Source organism: Schistocerca serialis, chromosome 9 (genome assembly GCF_023864345.2).
Source record: "Schistocerca serialis cubense isolate TAMUIC-IGC-003099 chromosome 9, iqSchSeri2.2, whole genome shotgun sequence".
In the NCBI taxonomy this organism is placed as follows: Eukaryota; Metazoa; Arthropoda; class Insecta; order Orthoptera; family Acrididae; genus Schistocerca; species Schistocerca serialis.
In genome coordinates this window covers 436,312,654-436,331,804 of record NC_064646.1, presented here as the reverse complement: position 1 = coordinate 436,331,804, position 19,151 = coordinate 436,312,654, and the positions used below count along the sequence as shown (strand labels likewise).

At 40.4% G+C, this 19,151-nt stretch overlaps 1 protein-coding gene across 1 annotated transcript in view; it reads left to right on the top strand.

Annotated features, from left to right (window-relative positions):
- LOC126419008 (putative fatty acyl-CoA reductase CG5065) overlaps positions 1–15,816 on the top strand; it is a 251,137-nt gene extending 235,321 nt beyond the window's left edge. The window contains exons 8-9 of the mRNA XM_050086060.1: positions 5,026–5,283; positions 13,819–15,816. Of these exons, the coding sequence (XP_049942017.1) occupies positions 5,026–5,283; positions 13,819–14,029 (469 nt within the window). The 3' untranslated portion in view covers positions 14,030–15,816. The remainder of the gene's footprint in view (positions 1–5,025; positions 5,284–13,818) is intronic.
- Positions 15,817–19,151: the final 3,335 nt, after the last annotated feature.

Genomic DNA, 19,151 nt, shown 5'->3' with positions numbered 1-19,151 from the left:
AGGATGATGGCTAACATTCTGGCAGAGGAATCAACTGCATTTTTCATTTGGAATGAGGCATTCTGCTTCACTATTTGAGGAATCATGGAACAGATGGCTGCAGGTTTGTTTTATGCCATAGGCCTCATAGAAAGTTTTAAAAGCAAATTCCATGAATTGCATCAAATTAGTACAGACCAGTGTGTGATGCCACCCTTTGATGGCCAAAACCTGAGCCATGGCACTGAAGGTGGCACTGATCATTCTGGGTGCCATGCATATAACATGTGACTATTTTAAGTAAGTATCCACAATGAGCAATCACATTGATCCCAAAAACAGGCCTGGAAGATCAAGATGAATGTGGCCCCAGGGCAGGCAGAGGGTGAAAGACTGTGGGTGAAAGACTGTGAGGGCACTGACTAGTGGCAAGCACACTTCGTGCAGCCGTGGACCATTCCTTCAATGTCATCATTGACCCCCGGCTAGTACATATGTCAACAAGCTAGTGCCTTCATGCAGGACATCCCACAATGTCCACAATGCAACAGACTCAACACCTGTTGGTGCAAGTCAGCCAGGATGGCCACTCAATACATGTTCATCTCAGATTGCAAAAGAATAATTTCATCAATAACTGTGAGAAATACATTTCCAACTGAATTCATTTCCAAGCTGGTGGGTGAGGTAAGTTTGCCAGCCAGTGGTCATATAGTGGGGATCTAGCTGCAGGGTGGAGTCCTGGCAGAGGGTGACAGTGGCACAAGCAGCTGTAATGGGAAACTGTCCAAAATGTGTTGCCACTCAGTATTGATATGGAAGCAGAAGACCTCCTTTGGGCCAGCAGGTAGATGTGACAATGCATCAGCACTGGAATGCTGTGCCACAAGCTTGATGGAGGCATTGGTCTGTTCACTCCGGGAGGCTGGAGCATGGCCCAGATAATGTCATCAATGGCTTTTGATCAGTAATTAGGGGAAACTGTATCCCAAAAAGGTAAAAATAAAGTTTTTTAAATGGTAAACACTATCCCCAGTGCCTCCTTTTCAGTCTGTGAATAGTTGCACTGTGCAGGTTTCATGTCTTTGACTGGTAAGCTATAGACTAGTTGGAGTCATCCCCATTCCTTTGCACCAAGTCCACCACGATGCAATATGCAGATGCATCAACTGCCACAATCAACGGGTGACCATGAGAGAATAATGTGAGCGGATTTCAGCATGGTTTTCAATTGGGTAGAATTCCATTCTCAGGCAAGGATCCAGCTGTAGAGCAAAACCCTTGTACATAGCTGAATTAGTGGTTGTGCAATGCGGGCCACGTGAGTAAGAACTTGGAATAATAGTCGATTTTTCCCAAAAACATCTGCAATTTAGGAAAGTTTGTTGGACAAGGAAAGGAGTCTATCACGGTGACTTTCCGATCAGTTGGCCTGTTCCCTCTTTGGTGAACCAGTGCCCCAAATACTCCACTTCTGGCTGAAAAAACCCGCACTTCTCTAAATGGCAGTGCAAGTCTGCATCCCCCAAGATTGTAAAAAGGATATGGAGATTTAGCAAATGCTCCTTGTAGCAGGGCTCTACCAGAATGAAATCATCCAAGTAAACCATGCTGTGTCAGCTGTTTCAGAAACTTTTGAAAAATTGTGCTGGCTGAGGCAATGCCAAATGGGAGCCTCTCACACTTGTACAAACCAAAAGTAGTACTAATGGCAATGATGTTCTATGATTCCTCATCTAAGGGTAACTGGAGGTAAGGATCAATGAGGTCGATCTTGGATTTGTGTTCCCCTCCAGCATATTTGGTGAGAAGATATTCCAGCCAGGGGTAGGATAAGTTTCCACCTGTGATTGAATGTTGATTGTAGTCTAGAAATCTCTACAGAATCTGAGAGAGCCAGTGGGTGTTGTGATGATAAGTAGGGGAGTGATCCATGTGGCTTGATGATTTAGCGCCTGCTTCATGGCAGAATGTAAGGTAACCAGGACTGGTCTGTAATGGGAAAAACAAGGTGTACCATCTGGCCTTAGGATGATGTGTGCCTGAAAGCCAGAGGCACATCCCAAATCTGACTGAAAAAGAGATGCAAACACAGTGCAGGTATTGTCCAGTTCCTGGAAATAAACTGCAGTTGATTTGATCTTGAATTCATTGCAAATAGAAAATCCAGATGATGTAAAGGCATTGAGGCTGAAAATGTTGATAGCAGATCTGTGTTCCATGACAAAGAACATGATGAGCTCCATGATGCTTTTGTAGGTCACAGTGATTGAGAACTGCCCACAAAGAGAAATAGAACCATCTTCATAGACCACCAAATGCCATGAGGATGGGAACAACTCAGATGTGCCCTCTTCAGCTAAGAAATGGTAACTCTACTGTCCACCTGGAAACTGAAGTGCCAGTGAAAAACGTGAAGTATGAGAAACAATTTATGCATCAAAGATTCGTCTGGGGAGACCACGAGCCAACTAAAGTACATATACATTGTCCTTGTGTACTTGCAGGGCGGGATGGGAGTGGGTTCCACAACTTTGACAAACTGGGCACAGACATTCCTATTTGCCACAGCATCTGCAGGATCCCCAACAATCTGGACAGTCTGCTCAGGAGTGAGCGGAAAAATGCTATGGGCATGAAGGGAATGATCACCATGACCATCAACGAGGGGAACTGGAGGCTCAGACACCATAGAGACTTTGGACAATAATGAATCACAATGTTGCTGCAGCCTGCAATGCTGGGCTGGAATGTAAGGTGGTGCACTAACTACCACAGGTTGGGTGTCACCATGAGTCATTTGCTAGCCACCTGCACAATCTTGAACGAATGTATGATACCTAAGATGTTCTCCAACTATGGGCTGTCCAGTTTCAGCACCACTGTGTAGATCTCAGGATTGGGTGTCAGCTACACCACATCATGAATCAAAGAGTCCATGTATGAAGCCTTGCAGCCTTGATTGGCACAAGTGACATTGCACTTGTAGATGACAGGTTGCAAGTCAGTAACTCACGAGCAACATGATTGTCCAGGTATTTATGTTATTGATGAAACTCAAGCCTGTAAGTAACCACCTGATTTCTTTGGGAATAATAATTAGTCAACAGAGCACATATCTCCTGAATGGAGAGTGCAATATGGTAAGAGAGATATGTCAATTTGTGGAGCAGGAAGAATATTTGTGATGACACCCAAGACAAAAACACTAGTGACTTGAATGGATCAATGAATCTCCAGTGACTTGAAATGCAATTAAATATTTCTTCAGTCAATGCAAATATGTGTTCCAGTCCTACATAGTGTCACTGAAATGTGGAAATGACAGAGGAAAAATGGGGGCATTGACTGCAGAGGTTGCTGAAGCTTAGAGAAAGTGGCCTCATACACTCAAAATTTGTCCACTTGAAGCTCAAGTGACTTTTGTAACAATTCTATATGAAGCTGCTACCATTGCATTAGATGCTGCTGTTGCTCCAACAGGCAAACCAATTTAGCATCCATGATACTCAACAACTTCTATTTTCCTCATTACCAATGCTATATCCATGAGTAGTTATATATCAGCACACACATCAGAACCCAGGAGAGAAACATCTGAAGTTGCACACTGGTATGGCCACCTGTGGAAGAAAACATGACACCAAGTGGTAGCCCAGCTAAACACAGCTGACTAACACCGGGCACGACATGGACAAGAACAGGGTCTAAGCAACGTATGTAAGCAATGAAATCCAAATCAGAGACCTTCACCACAATGGTGTCAACATGCCAAGAGCAAAAAAAGACACAATCTGAATTGAGACCAAAGAGAAAAACCAAGTACCAAGCAAGATTGTTATTGAATAGTCTGTAGTACAGTGATGGTAGTAATCAACAATATCAGATGCAAGTACAGAACCAACCGGCTGTTCATTGAGCGGCCACATTTGTATTGGCCGTGAGGAACATTATTGACCAGTGTATTCTCATGGCGGAATGAGTAGTATGCTCATGCTGCAAGCGCAGAGCTGCAGCAAGACTATGCCCTAGGCCCATTTCCTCTAGACAGCATTCAGTTTCCCTGGAGCTGGGTACCAGAACAAGCAAAGACTATTTCAGAAAAAAACTGTTGAAGATTTTACAAAAGGAAATATTCCACACAAAAAGCTCTTATCATAGAGAATAAAAGTTATTTATTCCATGTTATTATTTTATTCCCAATCATCTCTTTTGCAATTAATTTTTCCTATAGACATGCAGCATTGAAAAAATTTAAATTTGTGTGTACAACCATGTACAAAAAGGATATTAATTTTGCCAAGAAAGATCTAATTTTGCCAAAAAAAGATGCTACATTTTCGGGTCCCTAAAACCTATCGAAGATGTGTTTTTGGTAATGTAGTCAGATCAGTGATACCATTTGTGCAGTATGTGTCTGACTGATTTAGTTGTTTTCATCTGGACTGTGACATTTCAACAAGTGACATGTCTGTCATCTTCTGGAAAAGTGCTGAAACACTGTATGGGCTGGTGGTGTAGGCATTCTTGACCCACAAAGTGAGCTGAACTCTGCTGGTTGAACTATTGACATACAGCTTCTCACATGCGTTGCCTCACCAATAGCTCTCCCTCCTGTTTAGGAGAAGTTTCATATCAACACATTGCCAGAAGGTGATAGTGATGAGTATGACAGTTCTCGTAAGTCATGGTTTTTCAGCACTGCTGCCTGACTGGAACCGTAAATGTTTTCCATCAAAAGATTGCATGGTTTCCACAGTTTCACCTGGCTGGACACACAAGAGCCTTCCACATTCACATATAAGTAATGTGTGCTGTTGGAATGTAACATGAGATGTCACTATTCACCCCACTCAATATGCTAGTAGCAGACCACTTATTCAGTGGCCCTATTGACTGCATCAGAACAAGGCCAATATAAAGCATTTCTTTATTAAAGTGCCATAACAATACAATTATGGAAATAATCTAATAAAATATAAAATTGAATGATCATTTATTAACATTGCCAATATAATCATTGTGACTTATGACTATTCTTTTCAGAATGATGAGAGTTCAACGAAGAATCATGAAAGGTTTTGAGGTGTTTGAGTACTATGCAAACAATCAGTGGCAGTTCATAAATGATTCTGCACTTGAAGTTAGAAAACAGTTGAACAAAAGGGAAAGGCTTCTTTATAAGATCGATGGAGATGATTTGGATATAGATGCTTACTTTGAAGATTGTATAAGGGCTGCAAGATTATACATCTTGAAAGAGCTACCAGAAACACTTCCAGCTGCCAGAAGACATCTGCGAATGTAAGTATACATACACCAGCATATAAGATTATATGCAGTCTCTGGGACTTTTAATATGCATCACTTTTATAAATGTATGCTACATAGAAATAACATGCTCCTTACTAATAGATCTGCCGAACAGGGGATTTTTTACACAAATCACACCAATAAGTATCAAGTCACCCACATTGGCAGCTGCAGTTGTCATCCTCGACTGTAATGCTCATAATCACATGGAGCACACTTTATGGCTAATCTAAGGAAACATTGATTACTCAGATGTACATAGTGTTTGACCATTATAGGGGCAAATGGAAAGGCTGAGTAGAGAACAATGACAGAAGCAAATAATCCTAATAAATGTTAGTTGAGAAACCAAAGGGTTCCACAATATGATACATGCATAAGTGCAACTATGTCAACATTACAACACTCTCAATGCATAAGACTATTTTTATTTCAAGACACCACAAGTGAGGCACTAATAACAAATCTATAACCATCACCCTGAATTCCAAAGTACTGTTAAACACCATTTTGATAACAAGTGTGTTTGTCATGGCTCACCAATAGAGTGGTAGCCTAGGTCCCCTGAATTGAATCCACTGAATTTTGTCTAAATAAATTTAAAAGCTTTGGTGCATTACAGCCCTGCTGATAGCGTTGATGAACTCTGGGAGTGCACTGTTGATTGTTGTCAATTCATTTTGAACACACCTTGGGAGTTTGAATATACACGGGTATTTATGAGAAGACATGCTGTAGCATGCCATCACACGAATAGTACCTATGTGGAACACTCATTGCAATATGCATGTCATCAAGTGCATATCTGCGAAGTCACCTGAAGATGGCAAGTAAGAAACTTGCTGAAATGGCGCATTGACTCGGCTGTCAATCCGAGAAGATTTTATCATTATATCCAAAAGTCGTGTACAGGATTATAGCATAGCACCACTACAATTATTTGTTTACAGTACTGTTGTCTAATGAAAGTATTGTCACTTAGATGGTATAAGAAAATGCAAAATGACTTATACAGTATTTCCATTCTCTTAGATATGGATAAATGCAAAATAACACACTCGAGTGAGATAAATGATCAGTTCTACATCGTCCTTCCCAGAAGCTTACTGATATCAGGTAAAAGACCCTGAGATTCAAGTACCCATCATAATTAGAAGCTAACCAGCCTCTTGAGCAGTTTTCAAAGCATGTTGGTCAAACTGATCTGCAGGTAGCTGTCAGGAGACGTTGGGTACTTCTCAGGCTTAAGGACAGGGATAACTCTGCTGTCTTGCTATAATGAGGGGAAGACACAAATGAGCCAAATGTGGTTGAAGACCCTGAGTAGATGTTGCCTTTGGGTAACATCAAAGTGTTGGATCATCTGGTTGTGGATGGAATCCTGGCCTGGGGCCGTGTCATGTGAAGATATAAGAGCATCCAAGAATTTCCATTCAATGAAGGGTTCATTATAGGATTCAGTTTAGTGAGGGTTGAAATAGGGGGAGGTTTCTTCAACTCAGTCTTTCTGCTGGAGAAAGGTAGAGCACACGGACGCTGTGACAAAGTGTGTCGCGAGGTGTTTGCAAGGACTGATGGATCACAGTAGACACACTCTGTAGAGTAAAACCTGGGCTGGTTGATTGTCTCTGGTGGCCCAGAAGGCTATGGACCAAACCTGCAATGAAGACACATATGTCTCTGGGGAGGAAACATTGCATTTCCAACATTCCTTTTTCTCTGCTTAATGAGATAGAAAGCATTAGCATGGAGATGCTTAAGAGCAATAGGGTTGGTCAAAGAAGGGTGTCGTGTAAATCACTGCAGTACCCGTCAGCAGTCCTGGATAGTGACCGCTGCATTCTTGGTCCACCACAGTACTTGTCAACAGCCACCACTGTACTTGTCAATGACCAGGGGGGACCGGTGGATAGGGGGATAGCAATGCCAGTATAATGAAGAACAGTGCCAGGGATGTCTTGCATGACCGCATCAATGCAATCCAAGGGAGAGGTGTTGAAGTACACAGCAGATGCAGATAAATGCCAATTGACTTTGTGGAATGCCCAACGTGGGTGCCTGTCTGCTGGCAGTGGCAGGTGAACAATAGAATCACCAGAAAGTGGTCACTGTCACAGAGATCATCATGGAGTGACCAATGTAGGGAAGCCACAAGAGCGGGGAAGGAGATCATAAGATTGGTAGCAGAAAAGGTCCCATGAGTGGTACGGAAGTGGGTAGGGGAACCATCATTTGAGGAGACACAAATCAGTCTGTAATATGTTGGTCAATTAGAAGACCACTACCCATCGAAGTAGCACTCCATCACAGGGGATGGTGTGCTTTGAGGTCCCCAAGGAGGAGATATGGGGGCAGGAGTTGCTATATTAAGTTAGGGAGGTCAACACAAAGAAGTGGCCTACCTGGAGGAAGCTATACATTGTAAATGGTGATTGCTGGGCTCATTCACACTCATACTGCTATTGCTTACAGGTTGGTATCAAGGGTGGTCCAGTCACCAATGACATTGGTGTGAACCAAAGTGCAGACCTCTCCAGATACTGTCCTAGGGCTGGCAGAGTTCCAACAGAACACCTGATAACCACAAAATTTTGGAGAGTGGTCATCATAGTAATGCCTTTGGACTTATGTTTCTTCATCTCCTCTTTTGGAGGTTGAGCGGGGCAGGGCCCAGAGGGAGAGCAGGCTTCTGCAGAGTGGGCGACCTTGGGGTGCACAGATGATGCATCCCATGGATGAGTTGTGGTAGCAGGCCTCTGTTCTGAGAGATGCTGGGGGGGGGAAGCCCCATCACTGGAGGTTCCTGAAGAATTGGGGCACTTCGTTGGCTAAACAGGGGGAGTGGCAGCCAGAGGGGAGAGCATGGGAACTGTAGGGGAGTGAGAGATGAGAGGGGGATGAGACAGACAAAAGGAAGAGGTAGGAGGGGAAAGGAAGTAACAGAGGCAAAAGAAGAATAAATCAACACTAGCATAAGATAGATGATCCAGGGGCTTTTACTCTTGGATCTTCTTTTCTTTCTTGTAAATTGAGCAATCTGGCAAGCATGGAGAGTGGCAGTAATGACAATTTACACACACAAGTGGCAGAACACCAGGGCTTCTCTCATGGAATGGGTGGCCACAGTCACCACACAGAGGGTGGGAGATGTATGCCCAAAACACAAGCACTGAAAGCACCTCATGGTGGCAGGCCGTATGGCTTCATGTCACATCGGTAACATGTGACCTTGACTTCTCTGGGAAGATGTCCCCATTGGAAGCTGAAATAAAGGTCTTTATCACCCTTGTGCATATGTCAAACAAAACAAATGCCATGTTGCTCCAGATTAGCCTAGGGTTTCTCATTAGTTCACAGGATGAGGCCCCTGTGAAACGTCACTCCCTGGACCATATTCAGTGACTGATGAGAGGTAATAGGAACTGAAACATTGCCAAGATGATCACAAGCATGAAGAGCTACAGGTTGGGTGGCAGGATAAGCTTTGATCAACAGGGAACCTGACTGCATCTTAGTGAGGGACTCCATTTTGCCAGACTTGTCCTGGATATTCTCCACAAAAAATAATGGCTTTGTGGCAATGAATGTGTCCTGGTACAACCAGGTAGTGGGGAAAGTTTTCATCCCAAGACAGTGGGTGTGGCCCTCCTTCCAGGGAAGGCTGCAGAGTAATACAAAGCAGCATTCAGTGACCTGCTACCTCTCAAAGAGACAGCCGTTTGTGAACAGACAAAGTTTTGCAGCTTGATATGCTTCATGCACCAAACATCCACCCATTCCGATCATAGGCTTTCCCCATGTGTGCCACCCTACCACAGCAAGGACCATCTGACAAGGTGACCATTGCTGGAAGTTCTTATGCTCCAGGATAACAAGCAACCATTCCTTGGCATACATGTGGAGGTAACAACACAGGTATCAGTAGTGTGATCCTTGTGTTGCCAGAGGCTCAGCCAGATGGATACATAACAGCCACACCATACAGACTGGCCACTAATGCTGGTGATCTAGCAGGGTGGAGGGGGCTGTATGGGGAAGGAAGAAGGGGAGGAAAGGAATCCATGCTGTAGGCATTAAGAAGGGAGTTCTTCCCCAAATCACTCACACTAAAAACAGAAAATTTAGACATGGAGATCAAACCACAAATGGGGACCAAAAAGGATGAAAGAGAACAGGCAAAAGGAACAAATTCACAAGGAATACAGGGAACCAGACAGATAGCCAGCACAACATAAACAAAATCACCAAAAGAGGGGGCAGCAGCAAAGGAGCCAGGATGGCGAAGAAGGGGCGCAGTGAAGGAAATGCAGCCTGGGAAGGCAGAATGGTCTGCAATAGCTCAGGGCCCCATGTGCGCCACACACAAACTCACAAAAGAACTGTGAGCCCCCTGGAAGAATTAAAATGAAAATCACTGGCTGAAATGTGAGGTTTCATGTAACTGGGGTGGATCAGTTTACAGAAAAACAATATTTGAGATGGATTTCAGAACAATTCTTCTGCCACCATTCAATATCTAACACAGGAATCATGGGAATTAGACAAATTAGGGTTTTTATAGGGGATCACAGTAAGTTATTCGTTTTCTTGGTTCATATGTAAATGTAGGAGGATAGAAAGGGGCTGCAGTTGTTACTTTGAAATATCCTCCATCATGCACTGTATAGCGATTTCTAGATCATATAAAAAGATGTAGAAAGTAGTGAGTATACTGCTGATGTCCACTAACAGATTCCAAAGATTACTGCGTATAGTACCAGACATTTGTTTATTATAATATAATGAACCTTAGACATTAGTTTAATAACAATGTGGTAAGGATGGATTGCTTCTCATCATGTAGAGGGATCACTGAGTCAAAGACAGGTACACTGCTAAAATGTTATAAGCTTTCATACAAAGTACTTCTACCAAACTGAGCGAGGTGGCGCAGTGGCTAACACACTGGACTCGTATTCGGGAGGACGACAGTTCAATCCCACGTCCGGCCGTCCTGATTTAGGTTTTCCATGATTTCCCTAAATCGCTCCAGGCAAGTGGTGGGATGGTTCCTTCGAAAGGGCACGGCCGACTTCCTTCCCTGCCCTTCCCTAATCCAATGAGATCGATGACCTCGCTGTCTGATCTCCTCCCCCAAACAATCCAATCCAAATCCAATCCTTCTATCAAAACAGGCACACAAACAGACAGAGAAGGACTTAGTCCAAAAGCTTATGACAATTTAGCAGACTTTTTCATTGTGCCTGTCCATGTCTCAATGGCTCCTTTATGTGATGAGTAGCAGTGTATCCTTTCCATATTGTTGTTAATCCATCCTGGACTCTCCATTGTTAGACATTAGTTTAGTCTACAATGCAGTTTTGCCACCTGACCAGGATTAATAAATAATAATTAAAAACATTTTTCTTGTGATCAAGCAATTGCCCACCAAATGCAGCCCAGCTTACTAATCTAGAAGATTGTTTCCTATAAACTAAATCTTCTCCTGAACTAAGGCTTCTTTGAAAACAACAGTGCGTTACTTTGCATGAGTGTGTTGGAGGAGGGGGATGGGGGGGACAGGGGGGGGGGGGGGGCGGGCTGACAGTATTACATTGTCTAGCTCTGTCTATTGAACTGTTTTACCCACACAGTTACAGTTATAAAGAAGCCTACAGTATAACATGGAATCCAGACCCTGGGGCAACTTGTCAGGTTTTAGTTACTTTTGAAAATCATTGCTGGAAGTGAAAGAAATGATAACTCACAGTAAAAACCCACACTAGCAGAGAACTGAATCATGAATGTGGAGTTGTGGGGTGGTTCTTATCCACTTAGTGATCAAACCACAAAGTACAACACAGAAATAATCACAAGTCTGACCATCACTATCAAAGCAGATTTTACATGGGCTATAAAACAAAAAATACCCTCCTGGATAGCTATGTGTGTTAAAGCACTGCATCCAGGATGGGAATGTGTGTAAGCCCCAGATCAAATCCGTCTGGTGGACTAACAATGAGGGTCAGTGTGCTGGCCAGCTTGTATATGGTTTTTAGGTGATTTCCCACATCCCACTAGCTGAATATTAGGCTAGTAACAAATTCCTGCTTCAGTTACACAATTCACAAATATTTAGAAAACTTTCATTCCATTTCACACAAATAAAACTACATGCAGACAAAGAGTAATGGTGCAGCAACAGAAAAGGCATATGGCCATTACTTAACTTAACCATGCCAAATCTGTTAAGAATTATTCCAACCCTGCATTAATGTGTGACAAAAGCACAATTAAAAGAAGAATATAAAAAATACCACATACATCATTAAGTGTTACATACAGACATAATTTTTATTGATTCTTATTCATAATCATATATCTCAACAAGCATCTCGTCTGTGTGTGTGTGTGTGTGTGTGTGTGTGTGTGTGTGTGTGTGTGTGTGTGTGTGTGTGTGTGTGTGACACTAACAGTGAATGAAGTCTATTCCAAGGGTGACCTCCGATGGATAAAGATAGCAAGAAAAATGTTTTAGGCAGTGCAATTTTTAATTTAGCCTTGGGTTACTCTAAACTGTTGGTAATAGTCAACTGTCTGAATTTTAGTCCAGTTTTAACCAATAGGTAATGTAAATTACATATGAAAACACAGCTATATAATGTCAGATAAAATAATTTTTAGATTACATGATTGAAAAATGTTGAGATATCTGTATTATATGTAGCAATAAAATAAAAGTTTTTTTCTTATATTGCCAGAGCTCATGAACTAATTAATCAATCTTACACTAACTTTACACCAAAAGTGTTTTAGGCTTCATTCTACTAGAAAAAAACAGAGTGGTTTTATGTAATTGTTCAGTGCATGTGTGTGATATGGTTGTACTTCTCTTGTTCCTTTCACTGGTCAATTTACATGCATGCTGTTTTGTATCTTCCTTTAAAAAAATGTACTTTGTGATGAATGGATTCATTAAGAATATGAAAACTTTACAATTCACTTCCTTACATTCAGTGAATTTGTCCATGTGGATCCATATCATCTGTATTTCCCTCAGGACCAATAAATGCAACAAGTGGTGGACAATTTCTGAAAGCAAGTACAGTTGTGCACTCATAGTTTTTATGGCATTCCTGCCAAACATTCTAGGCATCAATGGCACATGTCTTCTTCACACAGTCGAGAGCCTGAAAGAAGAATCAGCTTCAAGTTGAACCACGATGGATAGCTGTTCGAATTGTGCCTTCTTCTTTTCCCAAGGCACACTCGATTTCCAAAGCTACTGCCACCAATAATGCATACAAAATAGTGACTATTCCATTTTCCTAGCTGCCTGACCTAGTTCCCTACTGTTTCTTCTTGTTTCCAAACATGAAAAAAATACTTACAGACAGAAAAATTCTGCTTAAATGAGATCACTGTTGAAACAGAAGCATACTTAAGAAATCTTGATTTTTACTATTTTTGGAGGGGCTTAAAAATGTCCAAAATACTGGGAAATGGTATATACATTAAAAAAAATTATTAAGTTTCTTTTTTTTTTAACTTCACCTTCAGTCCTAAGAAGGATACCTGTTGAACTGCTCTTGAACAATGCACCTGCAGCAATATGTGATGATAAAGATGATAACAAGGGTACAGCAAACAACATGTAACATGCCCCAGTGATAACTGCCACTCTTCTTGCACAGTTGCTGTCTTGGCAGAGTTTGGTCTGGGGAGAACAGTTGTGAGCAACAACACATCTCCTGAGAGCACTATAAGCCATCTGTGTGAGACTCATTAGTCCATATTATAACTCCATTAATTTGTCTTTTTGTTCACAATATTCATCCATAAAATGAACCATGCATGGTTGAGTAATTTTGCCTTGAAGGATAAACTGTCACCTATTGCTCTACATATATGAGCAGTCACAGTGCCTTATGGAAAAACCTGGTCAGAACATCCAGCAAAGAAGGTTCATTCCTTATAGTCCCTTACAGCATATACCAGTTATCATCACCTGTTGTTACCCTTGGCCTTCCAGTTGCCAAACCTGCGGTTAAAAATTTTGCTACTCCATATGAACAAGGTATATTGAACAACACGTAACATGCTCCTATGCTAATCTTCTATGGCTAATTCTCCTATCTTCACTACATTTAATGATGCTAACTGGCATAATAACATTGTATATTATACAAAGGATATGTTGCATGACAGACAGGAATTATGAGAAAAAAAGTTACAGGCTGCATATTATCAGCACAATACCTCTAGTGTCAAGGTTTAGTGTGCAATCACCTGAAGAGTGCCAAAGCAGAACAGTTCAATGCAACTTCTAAAAATATATTTTACTTCTTTTATGTATTCCATGTACGTATATTAATCACTAGATAAGAATGCCAATGGAACGAGGGACTCCCTTTTTTTCATAACAGGAATACAACTAACATATTGATAATTTACTTTAAAAATGTGAAAATAATAATCAGTTGTCTGTATTTATTGAAGCAATTATTGTTTTAAATGTTATTTATAAACTGTCATTTCAATTTTCAGAATGTACTGGGTGGACAAAATAACAAAAGCTGTGTTCCTTGGGCTGTTATTGTGGACACTGGTGTCATACTCCGAAGCCATCTTCGACTTCCTACGTGCCTTTCTGAGACTTTTAAATTACTCTGTAGTACAGATCTTCAATGTTTTCAACTCAAGCTCTTCACAGTCACCATCGGTAACACCAGTAATACAAGACAAGTCACTTCTTTGATTCACTGGTAAATAGTGTGTACTGAGTTTGTTGCATAAGGCACTCCTTGTTGTCAGGAGGCAAATGAGTTAAGGACATGGAGATGATGTACAACATAATACGCTTTATAAGTCCTTACATTCATCGTGTATAGCACACATTACATACTACTCTTTCCAATTCAGGTGTAATCTCAATTACTGAAACTGTGTTCCTGTTATGGATGTATAACTGTAGGGAAATAAGTATTGATATATATATATATGCATGAATTGTGTATTGAAACCTGAGATAAGTGAGTGTAATACATAAAAGAATAAATTTCTGAAGAAGTATAATCACATAAAACACTACACAGTAACTATACTGGGTTCCTACAAGTAAAATATTCATTACAATTGTACAAAAGTAATGGGGTTGTTTGCAAATTCTATTAAGGCTCAAAAATATGTTATTGTCATTTTTAATTATGAAATAGATGGCATACAAGGTAATCTCTCAATATTTTCTATGTTTAGTTTGTAGATTCATCTATGACAAAGTACAAATACCTCTAACAAAGCTTTGCAAAGTTTTCCATTAAACTTACATTCAGATAGTGCTACTGTCTCTTTCACCATGTTATATATCACAAATATAATTGTTGTTTCATGTATTTCTATGTCAGAGATGCATTAAATGTTTGTGGAACTAATGATGAGTAAGCACCTGCCAGTCTGTGTTCCTGTACAAGCAATCTGGAAAAGAACTGCTGGCAAGCTGGTGCACTTTGAAGTGACAGTACACAATATGTTGTTGCTTTCTCAACTTGCATCTTGTAGCCCCTTGCATTTCTTTTGGCACAGTAAGGAGTGTACCAAAACAAACTTGACCAAACATTGGGAGCAATTTCTACCATGAGAACAATGAAAATAATAATGCAAATCTGTATCCACAAGTGCTTTGTATTTGAGTAGTTATTGAAACAACATTTTACCATGAGATATAGCAAATATTCAAATTGTATTAAGCTCATGGCAAATGTTCAGAATACTCTCCTGTTGTTGCTACATATGCATGACTCATTTTATAGCCTGCCACACCTTGTTAAAGACCTCCAAATGGTGTCAAATGATTATTCAGGTTTCCAAGATATGGCAACTCTGTATTTGGAATGTCATTTTCATAAATTAGTTCTTTTAGGAACTCCCACAAATGAAAATCCAAAAGATTGAGTTTAGCCAAATATAAAGGATACTGACCTGATGCTTTCCTACCTACACATCTGTCATGATTAGGCATTGCCAGTGTACCTGCAACATTGATTAAAAGTGTAGAGACCCAGTATGATTCTTCTTATTACCAGCAGTTCACACTACAGCACTGAGGTGAGTGGGTGGAGTTTTGTTTAATCATTAAACATGAGCATTTACGCAAAAACCACACACATGTAACAGTTTTTTCCTTTACTTTTTCTTCATGCAATTTTTCCTTCTCTTCGTTTGAAGAATGAAGACACATTACAGGGGAGACAATAAATATGAAGCCAAAAAAGTGATTAAAATAACCTAAGTTTCTAGCTGTATTTTAAAGGAGATATGGCAGTGATGATGATGATGATGATGATGATGATGATGATGATGACAAAGATAATCATGATGACAAACAACATGTTTAAATGCCATTACAAGATAATATGTTCATATACAATAACCTGTGTCAATGCTTAAAGTTGCATATAGTTTGCCTGCTAAGAAAAAACTGAATGCAAGCAATCAGACTTTGAACATTAACATGTATTTTGTACCTTATATTATTTATGTGCAATAAAGAATTTGTTAAAATCTTAAGAATTAATATCATAATATTTTCTGTTTCAAATTTCTGCCTTCTATCTCTTTCACCCAAGTTGATCTTTTTACAGCCATCTTGTTATGCATAAGAGAACAACATAATGTAATTCCTTTGATGATCCACACTGAAGCATTGAGTCAGAGATGACAGTCATGTTAAAGGAGCAACTCATTGCTGAATTGCTACTCAGACTAGCAAAATTAATAGTTTAAGTCCTATTTTTTTACAATTTCATAGCTACAGTGCACTTACAGTTTAGATTGGCAAGCATTTGCTAAAACTGCCACAATTCATGTGAGTCAAAATGCCAGACTTTACAATTCTGTTCTCAAAATCATCTGAATTCATAAAATTATTGCACTTTAAATCCCTTTTATTAGACTGTATCAATAGAGTAATTGTGTTCATACGTATTTATATCAATTTCTGCTAAAAAGGAAGAACAGTAACTTACTCAAAATTTAGAAAACACTGCCCCATGGTGAAAATACTGTAACATCAGTGAAATCAGTAGGTACAGCTCTCATTAAATGCAACACATTTAATGTTATCAGCAATTAAAAAGTTATGGCATTAGTGACATTCCTCTTTCAGGGAACTAAGCAGAAAGTCACAGTGTCAGATGATGTTACAGGAATGAATTAACCTCAGTGAAGTGATGCATGCACTTACTTTCAAATCAGGTCTGTGTGTGTGTGTGTGTGTGTGTGTGTGTGTGTGTGTGTGTGTTTGTGTGGCAGAGAGAAGGCTAGCCGAGCTATGCTTTGCCTCAGTTCTCTAGGTGTATTGCTACAGCTCTTTGTGCACGTAATTGGTTCCTGCTGAAAGTTACTTAAATACTGTGTTCAAGTAGTTAATGATTCATGGAATAAAACTGTTCAGTCTACTGGCCATGTTGTACTTGAAATAACTGCAACACAATTGGCGACAACTGTGGTCCTGTTCTCTGTGCAAATTTCAACTGTGGTTCATTTGTTTATTTTCACAATGGCTAATGGTGTTATGGAGGACATTTTATGTCAGTTGATCAAACGGCAAGAATCATTTCCAACAGCACTGGAACCAATCATATGTGCTGGAGAATCAAACTCAAGTACTTCAATCATTGGATTCTGTTTTGTCTAGTTGGCATGCTCCCTAGTCTGTGTCACCTGGTGTTTTGCCGTCCATGATGACCTGGTTCATCCGCTTCCCTTTTCTAGTTCAATGAGTCCATTGAGGAATGGAATGCATACAAGAAACATCTGCAACAATACTTTCAAGGTTTTGAGTTTACTGATGCCATTTTACGTCATGCCTTGTCCTGTCATAGATATTGTGAAGAGTGTATCAAGGTGTATGTCAACTCATTGCTTTGCAGGATCCCTCTTCTTAAACGTTTGACCAAATGTGTGAACTTCTTTAAAAATACTACTGTAAGTGCACCCATGTTATTGCATCCCAGGTTGAGATTTACTGCTCTAAAAAGCAATCAATCCTACCAAACTACTGAACTCCACGGGTTAAGTCATCATCATCATTTTATATCTGATGTGCATAAAGAGCTGCATGCTGATTAGATGGTGAAGGATGTTATCATTTGTTTAGCTCCGCATTGTGAGGTGTGAGAACATGTCCTCCAGTGTGAAAATCCACCCCCTCTCCAAGGTTTCAGGTACTGCACAGTCGTCTGAAGTGTTGCGAGCTGCAGGTAACCAAACTGAGTCACTTTGTAAGGTATCAGCAATCCAACTCTCTTGTCCACACCAATCTTCAGATAATTTGCAGGGGGAAGACATGGTCATGGTGGTCCACAAACGATAACAGAACCAAGGCAGCCAGTCTCGCTCCCAGCAGCAGCCACACCAACAAAGTAAACAGGCCAGCAAACAGCAATGTACACATTCCATGCTCCTATCCTGCCCTTATTGTTTCACTAACCATGAGTGCCCAGACTTCCCAAAATGGTGGACAACAAAACAGGTCACATTGTTACTGTTTGCAATGAAAAAATTCAGCACAGTGATCCTGTTGCAGAAATGAACATAAATATTGTATTGCCTGTTTCTGTTGGACAAAACAAGCTTTTCAATGAGGATACGTTTTTTTTTTTTTTTTTTTTTTTTTTTTGTAAAGTTCTCCCCATGCAAGGTGCGGTACCCTTGTTAAACTCACAGACTTATATGTACTTAGGCTCCCTTCTCCCATCTCCTTCTCCTTGTCACGAAAGTTAGTAAATTACAGTAAACAGAGTATTCTTACTCTCATCCAATTCACTGCCCCCTGTGATCTACAAGTCAGTAGTCCAGTCACTTATATTCCTTGTTGTAGATAATGCATGTAAGGAAAATCTTTTTGGATTATATGTTTTTATGTTGTTTGGTTTTACAATTTCACATGAAGCGAATTTAGTGTCTGAACAAGTGTTGTATACACAGTTAAATGCATTATGTTCTGAGTTTTCCTTTTTCTTCTCTCCTGGACTGGGGTGTGCCAACAATTTTGAAGTACACATTACCATGAAACATGCTCAGCCTTGTTTTTTTCTGTGCCCGTCCAGTCCCAGTGGCACTCAGGCAAAAAGTCGTGGATGAATTAGATCACCTCAAGGAATCCAGTGTTGTTCAGCCTACTGCTTCAAGTGAATGGTCTACCCTCTTAGCTATAGTGAAGAAACCATCAGGCCAGTTATGCCTCTGTAGCGATTTTGAAGTTTCTGTGAATGCACAATCTATAGTAGATACTACCCAATACAGTGCCAGATAAACTCTTTGCAAAGTTATCAGGTGGTCCATATTTCTCAAAAATTGGCTTTTTGGATGCCTATTTACAACTTCCTTTACATTCTGAGTCAGAACATATGTTAGTTGTCAATACCGATTTGGAACTATACCAATACTTTCGGTTGCCTTTTGGAGGCACCAACACTCCCGCTATTTTTCAACAGGTTTTGGAACAACTTATAGCATCTGTGCTGTGTTGTGCAAACTATTTGGATGACATTGTTGTATCCAGTGCCTCCACTGAGGAACATTTACAGCATCTCTGTACTCTTTTTCTCTGTTCTCCAACCAAACTGGTTGAAGTGTAATTTAGACAAATGTCAATTTTTTCAACTTTCTATCATTGTTTTGGGTTTGAAGTTTCTTGTGAGACCCTCAAACACCTGCATCAACATGTTTCTGCTATTGTGATGGTTCAGCGCCCTACATCAATCAAAGAACTTCTGATTTTTCTAGGCAATGTCACCTACCACCATGAATTTTTGCCTAGGGTAGCACCAATCGTGCAGCCATTATGTGCATTGCTGTGCAAAGGGACTCAGTTTCAC